The following is a 12,702-nucleotide window of genomic DNA, read 5'->3' as shown; positions in this document are numbered from 1 at the left end:
TTGAACAAACAACGTCCACACATATGAAAAATAAATAATGATATACTTACAAATTTTTTTACAACTCTTTATATATTTATATTTTAAATTAAAAATCTTTATATAAAATGATATTATTTGTATATATTATCTTATAAAAATATCATTCATTTAAAATAAACTTATAAAATGATTATATGTGTATATATGCTTTTTATATAGGGGTGTGAGGTTTTTTTTTAGAGAACTTGATCATATGTTATCGGCCATTAGTCTCTTAACATGTGTATATTTTTTAAAAAATATATATAAATTGCATCGCGACTTTCGAGAGATATCGTAAACATAAAAGGTGAAATGTGTTGTTGGGTGCTTAGAACATAACACTTACAAAATAACAAAGGTACGTTGAAGGTACGATTTAGCTCTTAATCCCATATTTTTGAATGCCAACCCATCTATTGATCACGAAACAATGTTGTCCCTTAAACTAAAGCTTATTAAGACCTCACACCTCCCAAAATTAGTAGACAACACATGACTACGATTAGGTATTTTGATTCATCCAATACATATATACAATATATTTATTTATTTATTTTAGTAATTCGATGGATTCAAACCATTAAAATAGATATATAGACCAAATATATATCCTAAAAACTAAAAAACAGGACAGAGGAGTAGTATGCATTAATATGCATACCATGTTGTCTAACCGAGGTAGTGCTGCAGCTTTTAAAATTGTCTGTTTTTCTTGAGAATAAATATAAATTAATATAAAAAATAGTAATATTTTGATATTTTTCTTTATAAATATAATAAGCCACACGCATGAAACTTGTAATAAAATAACTATTTTATCCACATAATTAGTATAGGACGTAGTGTTCCAATGACATGAGACATACTGAGATTATTTGCTTTGCATATATAAGAGGAAATATCGAACAAGCCAATTAGAGTCGTCAAGGAAAATGATTCACATTTTGACTCCGAATAATTTTATTTGACAAGTCACATCATGAAAAAGCACCCCCAGTTTCAAGCATGGTGTAAGGTGATTTCTCGAGCAAAAGGTTCAGAAGATAAATCCAAACACAGGGAGCTCAACTTAGCTGGGTGACCCCTCAACCTGTTATTAGAGTTCTCCGATCTTAAGTAGAGGTTGGCCCATGGCCATAGCCATGCGAGAAGCGCCCGAAATCTAACGAAGGAGAGGACACGTCGTCCCGACATTTCCATACCATACCTAGCATTATACAAACAGGACACCTAGCACTATATAGACAGGTAGATGAAAAATGTGGAGAGTTTTTTTTATCTAGTAACAAGCAATGGAGGAGGAGGAGGAGGAGTTCGACAGTGTACACCTGTAGAATATAAAAAAGGATAGTGAGCCACATTGTATTAATTATACCACTTAAAAGTCACGTAACATTAAAGTAACTGTTGAAGGAAAATATCTCCTGACGCAAGACATGTCAGAAACGTAGTATAAAAGTCAATTCCTAAGTATATCCCATCAATCAACATAATTGATAAAGATAAATTAAAGATGAAAGGCAATGTTATTGAAATTGGAGTGATCATTGTGGCATTTAATTGAAACAAAACTTATTTAAAGGTTTTATGTATTCTCCCTAAAGTATGATTTATAATATTTCTCATGATTATATATTAACTCATCTTAATTTATTTAATCTAATCATTACAACTTTTTCAAATTTTAACACAATATAATAAATAATCCAACTTTTTCAAATCTTAAAATAATAATAATATTAAAAAATAATATTCTAACAATATTTTATTTATCTTTCAACTTTTATCTCAACTTTAACCTAAAATCAACAAATTCAATAAATAAATTACACAACTATCTTCTTATAATCAACAAAAATATGTTATGGGATTGAAGAAGCTAACACCCTCACCGAGTTTATCACTTGTTAATTCACAATTTGTAAACTAAATATCACCACCATGATAAAAATTATTGAGTTTTATAAACTAGTTTAGAAAGACTTTGTTAAGCTAAATAGTAAATCCGCCGGAGGCTTAACTATATATTTTTAGGCAATTTAACTATTAAAAATAACATATGTAACTAATTAAAAAGACTTTGTAGAAACTCATATTTTTAAATAAAGATAGAAATTCAAAACTTATTTCTCTGATGAATTCAATCGAAGATTTTAGAGTCTCCCACAACAATGCTATAAATAATATAGTAATATTACATATAATTATAGAGTACGCAAGTGCAATGTAGTTGTTTTGAAAAATAGTATAGCTTACTATTAAAAAATTAATTTTTTTCATATAAATCTTGTATTTATTTATTTATTTAAATGATTATGTGAGGCTTACAACTATCATTTCTCTAAATAATAAAGAGCGATGCTACATACAGTCGTAAAATTACAAACGCCGCATAATCGCTTTAAAAAAAGTAGGGTCCACGATTAAAAAGTTAGTTTTTTTTTTCATATGGGTCCCATATTAATTTATTTTTTTCAAAGCGACTGCACGCCGCTTGCACAACCACGACTGTAAATATTATTTCTCAATAATAAATAGGTGGATGTACTCAAATTTCAATTAAGGGCACGAAAATCGATAAGCACTATTGATATATTTTCAAATTTTTGATTAAATTAAAAGGTCAAATTCTCACTTCGTTATTTCTTTAAATTTCATAATTAGGAGGTAATGTTTGAGAATAATGTTCATTTTGGTACCGAGGAAATGATGAATAATAATTATTAATATTGTAGTAAAAAATATTATAAAAATAAATTTATAAATTAACAGCACTTAATATACTACGTTAAATTATAAAATTATTTTTATTATAAAGTAAATTTAATATAAATGATCTCAATTTATAAATAATAAATAATATTTATAGTCATAAAATGTGTAAGTACTACACATTTATTTTTAAAAAAAATGAGTGAATATGAGATTATATTAAAAGAAATTAATATTTTGTTAATAAATTTTAGTTTTTTTTTTTTTAAATTACACCATATTTATATAATCTATGATTATATTTAATATTAATCTTTATAAATTTATTTTAATGAAATTTCAATAAATAATAGCTTTCTCAATTGCAATCCAACTGAAATCCATATCACCACTTTGATTGGATTGGCATTTGGAGGACAGAAGTACGGAATAGAAACTGATGAGGGGCATATTGGTCAAAAGGGATAAGGTTGGATACTCAAGGCAGTAAGAGTAAAATATATAATTTGCTATCGTTAATTATATAACTGCGCGTAATGTTTTGAATGAAATAAATAAAATATAAGATTTATATTTAAAAAAATTAATTTTTTAATAATAAATTTTATTTTTTTAAAACGTAATGTTTATATTTCACAATTATATATAAAATTATTAAAAAAATAAAAAAATAAAAATAAAGAAAGAGAGAGAGCTCGAATCATCAAGCAGAAAAGTGAAATGTAGTATGCAGAGAAAAGTACAGATTGGTGGGCTATCTTCCCGCCATTAACACCATTCCCCATTCTCCACCACACCTCACTACCCAGCCCCTCTCTCTCTCTCTCTCTCTCGTCGTGTCTGGAAACGACAGGAAATCTGGAAGCTCCTCGGCTATAAAAATAGGAGTAATAGAGGGCTTTTTCGAGTGTTGTAAGGTATCTTCAAAAGCGCTCGGGAGAGAGAGAAAAAAAAAAAATCTAAAAAATATTACAGCCCGAGGCCTGGTCCTTCTACTAGGCTTTTACGCGCTCGTAGAATCCTTGCAGACACTGTGAGAGACAGAGAGAGAAAGATGGTGAGAGAGCCATACTCTTCGGATATGGAAGTTGGGATGAACATTATGAACAACGACATGAATATGAAGCCTGCATGGCTTGAGGGTTTGATGGCTGAAACGTTCTTCGGCGCCTGTGGGTCCCACGAGAATAGCAGGAAGAACGAGAAGAACGTCTTTTGCTTGCACTGTTGCCTTAGTATTTGCCCCCACTGCTTCCCTTCTCACCGCTCCCACCCTCTCCTACAGGTACATCATGTACACCCGAGATTTAGTACTCTACCTAGCTATGTGGTCGATCTTCGATTTCCTTCGCAAAAATCATTTAATTTTCACCCATGAGATTGTATTTGGGTCTTTTGGAACCATGCTTGTTCTTCTTTCTTTTCTTTTTTTTTAACTTTTTTCTGCAGATTCAAATGTTTTCTCGGCTCCGTCTGTCTCAATTCTTTGGTGGGTACTTGGGAATTCTAACATGTTTTTATTTTTATTCTTTTCAAATGTAATTCAAATGCAATTTTCTACTTGGTATCCAAAATCTGTTCCCTTTTTTTCTTTCTTCTTCTTCTTCTTCTTCTTCTTCTTTTTTTTTTTTTTTTAAGTTTCTTGAAAAAATCTCCCTGTAGAAGTTAATTTTGACTTTCACGTGCTTATTTGAGGTTTTCTTACCTCAACTTTTGTTCTGGGTAGGTGGTAATTTATTAGCGAATTTGCAGAATTTTCCTATGATGTCTCATTTTTCAAGAACTTTCCCCATGTTTAGTATTCATGTCACATAATACTCTAAGAATTCTTTGCACGTTATGGTTCTCTATGCGAAGATTTCAAAATCCTTATCCTAAAATCTTGCAAAACGTTCAGTTCTTAATAGAGAACAAAAGGGAAAAAAACTCAACTCTTTTCGTTTCAAATCATTTGAATTTGTGCAGTTTTCCAAATTTTACTGAACTTCTACCGCGCAATAACCTTTCGTTAAGGAAGGTCCCAAAAGTCTTCTAGAATTTGACCAAATTCCCGTTCTTTGTTCACATACCAAATTGGATTCTATAGATATACTGTTTGAGAGTCCCTAAAATTAATTATTGAATGTTCTTTTTATTTTAGTTTAATATAACTTGTTCTGATCCATATTTTTGAATCCATCCAAACCAAGATCGTCTATCTTATGTGGTCTTGCTTAATTTATTGCATTTTCCATGTAGAAGGTTCTTTATAAATGGTTCTTTATAAATGGTTCACAATGTCTTCCCTGTTCCCACTTTTTGGATTTGGTTTCTTCCCATTTATGGAAGATTTCTTATTTGTTCATTATTTCCCTGCAAAGGTCCCTCATGAGCTGTTGCTTTCACCGAAAGCGAAAGTTTGACCCAATTTTTCACATTTCCTGTTCTTGTTTGTCATTTTCCTGAAGAAATGCCTTCCATGACTAATTCTCAACTCGATCGGTTCTTTCATTTTTCCTTGAATCAAGGTTGCTAGCCCAACCTTTTCACCTAAAGTTCAAATTACCACCAGAATGCTGTAATTCTTCTATTTAATACATGTCTATTAATATACATATAACAAATAAGGTTTTTGGTGCTTTTTTGCCTAAGATAATTTCGTATTTAATACAGGAAAAATCTTTCCCCACTCTAGGTAATCATTGACCTTTATAGGTCATATATTTACACCACATTAATGGTGACTAATTTAGCTGCTGTAATTAAGATGGTCCTCTATTGTGGTTATTATTCCCCGTGACAGGTGAGACGATATGTTTACCACGATGTCGTTCGATTGGGTGATCTGGAAAAGCTCATTGACTGCTCATATATTCAGGTTTTTATTATAATATTTCATAAGAAAAGTTACTGTAATAAAAATGTCAGAATTTGGTATGTATCCAACAACGAAATCCTTTAGCTTTACTTGTTTCGAGCATTATGAACTATGAAGTGATGATGTGATTCCCTCGTTTGGCAGCCCTACACTATAAACAGTGCCAAAGTGATATTCTTGAATCAGAGGCCACAGTCCAGGTCTTTCAAGGGCTCTGCCAACATATGCTGGACTTGTGACAGGATTCTCCAAGAGCCATTCCACTTCTGTTCACTCTCATGCAAGGTCCATTTCGGTTTCCCCCTTCACTTACGTGTTTGCTCATTTGAAGTGCGTTAATATTCTGATTGATGATCAAGCTTTCAAGAAGACGTGGTCAAGGATATTTGCAACTTGAGCAAATTAAACAACTTTGTTATGCCCAACTTGCTAAATTTGCAAAATCATGGAAGAATGAAATTTGGGGTTCGTAAGAAAAGTTCTCATATATATGGCCGGTTTATTTTTGTTAAAAAATCAGTGATTAAACTCCTAAATTGTTAGGATATTAACTAAGTTATTAAATCTATATTCTCTTCTCACTTTGGAAGTGCACATGAAATGATAGCTTTCGATCGTTAGCTTATATATAGTCCATAAACCTAAAAATGAAAAGAAAATGCAGGTTGATAACATGGTGTACCGAGGAGAAGATCTATCTAGCATTCTGTACAGGTTTGATGAATCCGATTTTGCAATTTCCCAGTTCGAGGGATTACAGATGGATGGCTCGGAGATGATAATTGATGATGATGGCCAAATTACCACAAGCTCCATCCTAGAGGACCCAGTACTGCAATACAGAGGTTCATCATGCTCCAATGAGGACGCCAGCAATTCCTTAATTTCACACGAACCTGAGCTGGCGAAGAAGAAGAAGAAAGGACGGGGCTTGCTCCCCGGGATTGTTCTCTCTCTCAGCAGCAGGAGAAAGGGAGCTCCTCAGAGGGCTCCTCTTTCTTAAGATTTGAAAACTCAAGAAACAGATATCTGAATTTTATCATTACATATAATTTATATGTTATTAGGTAACATTAAGGCTGGTCATGCCAGCTTAATCTGTCTTCTGAAGCAAGTATTCGTCTGTATTGAGTGCTATTTTTGCATTTTTCTTCTTTTCTTAACTGGAAGGTGCGTATATATGACATGACCTCAGGTGGGTGAAGATGTTCTGCATTTCAAGGCTAGCTATCCTCTCAACTCCACCAATTTTGTATCGATCATGTAATGAAACTTTCTGGTATAATATATATATATATATATATATGCATGTTATCTTGCATAAAAACCTTTTCATGATATGTTGGGTCCTTTTCTTTATTAGTAGTCATGCTTCCTTGTTAGAACACTAATATAATACAATGGCTATCATGTTTTATGATTTTGTGGTGATCATAGTTTGCATATTAATATATAGGTCCTAATTATTTCCAAGTTAATGAAAAGTATATATATATATAGTTGTATGGACTTTGTAACTATTGAACCATATTAATCCTTTATGTTTTTCTCTATGCTGCATATTTATTTATTTTTTTCATATAAGTTTTTTGAATATAAATCATGGTCAATAGTGTCCATGTACTCTCATCATTATATTACTTTGTGTTTGAAGATTCAATAGTTTAGATCCTATCTATCATTTGCAAGATATATGAACTAGAATATTAATAACTAAGTTGTAGTTTGGATTGTGAGATGAGATGAGATGTTTTTAGATAAAAGTTGAAAGTTAAATAAAATATTGTTAGAATATTATATTTTAATATTATTATTGTTTTGAAATTTAAAAATTTTAAATTGTTTATTATATTTTATGTGAAAATTTAAAAAAAATTTCATGAGATGAAACCGTTTCTATATGGATAACATGGTTAAACTCTTGTAGAAAAATACATAAAACTATTCAGATTCTCACAAGAAATTTCTCAAACTCTGCAGTGCCCAAGTAGGGGTGATGAATGTAGCATTGGTCTTATGGGCTAGATATTTTTCAAATAGAAGTGTTAAATTTATTTTATAATAAAAATAATTTTTTTTATTTAATATATCAAATTAAATTATATTAATATGTAAATTTATTTAAAACAAATGCTGTTTGGTTTGAGAGAAAATATTGAAGGAGTCATTGGGAGAAAGGTGAGAGTTCACGACGGGAAAGCTGGCTAAAGATATGAGCTATATTTCTAGGAAAAAACAGTTTCATTTTCGGTTTGCCGTATTTAGAAATCGCTTCAAACGTTTAACCCACATAATAAAAAAATCTTTCGGCATGCACCAACCCCTTTTACACTACAATAAGTTAATAATATATATATATTGGAAGCATGCTGCACTGTACGTAGATACGTACAGGGTCATGGCGCCGATACGAGAGATGCGTACGTACGACACCCCCAACACGCTGCAGTAGCTGGTAGGACAAACGCCAAAATGTCTTTCAGACAAAGGAGTGTCAGCTCGCCCACAGATACGTATCACCCGGTCTCTACACATCAGCTCTCTAGAAATTTCTCATCCGTACTTTTCTTCTGCAGACCAGTTTTTGTTTTTCCTTTTGGTTTCTTTGTTTTGTTTTTTTGGCTCGGTTGGTTTTGAGATTTTCCATGCTTCGACGACTCTTTTAACAGCCATGGAGAAAATTACGAAGCCTGTGCCTGTATATATGGGTGGAGTACTACTGCAGGAGATGGTGGCTGATGAACGAACTCGGGTTTAAATATGACGACCAAAAGAAGATTCCATCATTTTTTTATGGTTCCATTTAACACAGAAGTACTGGGGGTAGTTTTGAAGCTGAATAATTTATTTAAATATTCGGAATTGTTACATCTACTCCAAAAGCAAAGAGCAAACAGCTAGCAAACATACAGTCTGCTTGGATTTTGACAACTGCATGCATGCATCAACCAAGTTTTGATAAGATTTCATTGATGGATGATTGTTCTGTAAACCACTGTATATATTTGGCCCAAAAATTTCATGTATTTTATTAATAAAATATCGTAATTTATTAATATTTATAAATTATTTTATTATTATTTATAAATTATTTTATTATTATTAACGGATTTATTATTTCATTACTATTAATAGATTTTGTCTTATTTTCTCGAGCATCCTAGAGTTTTCTATTTTATTTATCCATTCTAGAATGCAAAGTATGAAAAAAATAAATATATAAAATAAACTCAATAATAATTATACCCACCAAAGTCAATTATTTAAATAATATTAAATGCTTAATAAATAACGTGATTATGGTGATTTTTTCATTATAGCGTGTGTCATGTGGACACTTTATAATAGCATTTCTCATATTTACGTGGTGCAAACTGCTGGATTTTAATTATAATTATGCTATTTAATTAAAATTAGTTATGTTAAAAACAAAAAATATTTCTGTTGTGGCATATATGGAAAATAATGTAGTGCAACGGAGTGTACAATGTAGGGTTGTAAAAATTGGTGAACTCATAAAACTGACCGAACTAGTGTATTTAGTCCCGTTCCGATTCCGGTTCCAATTCTTAATAATAAAAATCAGTTAGAAATCGGTTCGGTTTTGATATTCAAAACAATATAAAATAAATTTTATATGACTTTTTATATTATATTAGATATATTATATGTTAATTTCTAATAAATATAACATGAAATAAATTCAAATCTTATTTTTCATGTGTATTAATCTTATAATATAAAATTAATCTCATAAATTTTAATGTAACATTTGATCATTATGATATAAATTATTTAGGATATAACATAAATTAATCTTATAATTTTTAATATAACATTTAGATTTTGATAAAATATATAAATTTAATATCACATTAATATAATATAAAATAAGGGATATGTGTCAATCAACTGTTAAATTTTTGTTGCAGTATGATAATGTTTATCTGTAAAATCGAAAAAGGGGATCAAACCAAACGGTGGTGAATCAATCTAATATCAATTTTTAAATTTTTAAAACCGGTATATATTAGTTATGTTATAAAATATGTCTAAAATCAGATCAAACGAGACCATTACACCCTTATAAAAATCCTACGGACCATCTTTAGAATCCAAATCCAACTGCAAATTGTGGTGATCATCAATTTGCTGGCTGTTGCCCCGGATCCTCCATTCCTAGCTATTTCATGGATGCCATTGATTTTTAGAAATGTCACATGCATATTAAGTTCAATAACTCATCAATCTTATATAGTAATTAACAATATTGAGATCACTGCAAGATCATAAGGTTGTCATCAAATGTTCCAGTTGGGTATCTAGATTCCGTTGCTTCTCATTCATTATTGCAGACATGAAAGCTGAAACAGTGCAGTAAAGCTGAAAGGGTCCTTTCAACATTAACCATGCCAAGGAAAAACAGCATGCAGAGATCGAGGGCCACTAGTATTTGCATGCATGCCAATATACATACATGCACATATATATATATATATATATATATATATATTATTGATGTATGTAGTCAAGTGGCTCACATGGGATATATGTCACGTTCTATTCTGCTTCCACGGATGGTACAAGAGCCTGCCAACCTTGGATTGATCGGGGAAGTTACACGTGTCTAAACGCCATGCAGAACATAGTTGGTTTTCTTTTTTTGTTATATTAACAACCAATATATCTACTGTTTCAGAAATAACCTAAAATGCCATCACATTGGTTGAGTAGTGTTTTATTTTTATTTTGGAAAATGTGGTTTTTTTCCTTTGTTTTTCGAGCTTTCCAATCAACTAGATGAAAGGGTTCGATGCTTAAAATTAGTATGCATACTTAAGTTTGGATTTAGATGTCGAGAAATGTTGAAATATATTGTGAATGATAGTGAAAAATAAGTGAAAAGTAATAATAGAATATTGAATAATAGTAAAAAATAATAAATTGTAATAAAAAATAATGATAAAATAATAAATAGTAATTGAATATGTTAAAAAGTATTAATTTATTTTCAATACCCAAACACATCCTAAAAGGGTATTGGTATTATGTCACTCAAGTTTACTTATTTGTTGTGCTAATGTAAATTGAAAATTTTTAATTATATTTTAAATATTTAAAAAAATAAAAATAAAAATAAAAACACTAATACACTAATAATTATCTCCCTAACTATTATGTAATTTAAAAAAAAAATACATAACTATCAAATCAAAGAGACAAATTTAGACGGCATAGTTAAACATTGAGTTGTCGATATATAGTCATTAGTTTCTGAACTGATATATATAAATATCAAGTTATCAATATAAAACTATATATATATAATATATTTAAAAGATTTATTTTTTATCCATTCAGCACATTGTTGTAAGTTTTTTTACATCAATTACATTACAAAATATTAACATTTTTAAATTATAAAAGATTCTAATATAAATAATATGTTATCACACCAATTTAAATGTACTAAATCTCATATACTGGAAATATCCTATAAGTTAAGGTAGTATTCTATAAAAAATTTTAAAGATCAATTTATAAATAACGCCTAGTTAGATTCTGAAATTGTTTTATTTTATCTTATCATTATAATTTTTTTAAATCTTTATGTAAAATATAATAAATAATTTAATTTTTTTAATCTTAATTTAAATTTTTTAATGTTTAAAATAATAATATTTTATTTATTATTTATTTTTTTATTTAAAACTATCCCATTTTATTTTATTTATAATTTCATCTAATCTATAAATCAAAATCCCTCCTCAATATTTCTCTGATTTTAATAAAGAAAGAAGCAGAGAAAGTAGAAACACAAGCCACGGGCCTATGTCATGGGCACCCATGCAGCACTTTACAGATCGATGGGGCTTTAATAGTAACAAAAATATTAATTTAAATAAAAAAAAACTTTTAGAAAAAAGAGAGAAAGAGAGACAGAGAGTGTGTGTTTTTAGAGTTTCAAGGAAATCTCAGAGGAGCGGCACTAGCTTTTTTTGAATCTCAAAAGAGAGGCTCCCATAATGATATAATGCTCTGTGATTTGATGTGACTAGGGCCGTTGATTTGTCATGTATGACCTTATGATGTTGTCACCCACCTAAACTTAATTAAAAGGCCAATCAGCCATGATACTCGTGAGTGCCTTTGGAATTTGAACGTGATAAGTATGAACCCAAAATTGACTTTCTGACCTGACATGCATACCAAATTTACCACTGCGTTGTATAATGTAACTTCGCTACTCACAGGAACACTTACTTCGAGCAACATGATTGAATTTGGACTGAATGAAATAGTAATATTAATTCAGATTAAGGTACTGAGATCGATGAATGCAAAATTGACTCCAAAAATCATTTGTTTATTATGGGAATGGCCTCTCTGTTTTTTTTCGTAATCAATCAAATAAGAAAAATAAGAAATATGAACAGGAGGTGAGATTTCCCCAACAACCACAGCATAAAAGTTAAAAAAAAAAAAAAAAAAACGGATTTTAAGATCAAATACTTAATCCCCACTCATAACCTATAAAGAGAATACCGTCTTAAATAATAGTTTTTTTACAATTTACATAGCTAATGCTGGAGGCGATAGAAGCTGAATGAGTGCTACGGTTTGTTGTCTTGATATATTTCTTGAAAAGATCCGTATTTCATTCATCAAAATCATTAGTTAAAAAAAGTAGAAATATAGTAAGAAGACCGGCACCAAATAGGCTAGAGTGTAGCATACCAAGTTTCTTCACACGCATTTGTGGTAAAACGTGGAGATCATGCACCGATGATTGTAAGATTAGGTGGGGCATATTTAAAAGATTTTGGGATGGAGAATCTACTACTGCGGCATGTGTACCTAATAGACGCATTATGGCGTGGCGGCATGTGATGGCTATGTGCGGAATAAGTCGTGCATGAGTGTCATATGTCAAGATTTTTGCCGTGGTTCCACTTCGTCCTGATAGATCGACTGTTGGGGAGTTATGTGAAGGGGCGCATGTTGATAATCGGTTGTTGGAGTGTGATAGATCTAACCAAAACTAAACTGATAGAAATGAGAAAGAAAAACAATACCAACATAAAAACATATATAAATCAGTACCGAAA

General features: G+C 30.5%; 1 protein-coding gene across 1 annotated transcript; it reads left to right on the top strand.

Moving 5' to 3' along the window:
• Positions 1 to 3,531: 3,531 nt before the first annotated feature.
• Positions 3,532 to 6,931, top strand: LOC122278795 (protein RGF1 INDUCIBLE TRANSCRIPTION FACTOR 1-like). The gene is made up of 4 exons (XM_043088995.1): positions 3,532 to 4,021; positions 5,519 to 5,593; positions 5,738 to 5,878; positions 6,258 to 6,931. Exons 1-4 carry the CDS (start codon positions 3,791 to 3,793, stop codon positions 6,594 to 6,596), a joined length of 786 nt encoding a protein of 261 aa, XP_042944929.1. The 5' UTR covers positions 3,532 to 3,790; the 3' UTR covers positions 6,597 to 6,931.
• The last annotated feature ends 5,771 nt before the right edge of the window (positions 6,932 to 12,702 follow it).

The sequence above is a fragment of the Carya illinoinensis genome, chromosome 10 (assembly GCF_018687715.1).
Source record: "Carya illinoinensis cultivar Pawnee chromosome 10, C.illinoinensisPawnee_v1, whole genome shotgun sequence".
Lineage (NCBI taxonomy): Eukaryota > Viridiplantae > Streptophyta > Magnoliopsida > Fagales > Juglandaceae > Carya > Carya illinoinensis.
Note: the sequence above shows the minus strand (reverse complement) of the source record. Positions and strands in the feature narration are given on the sequence as shown.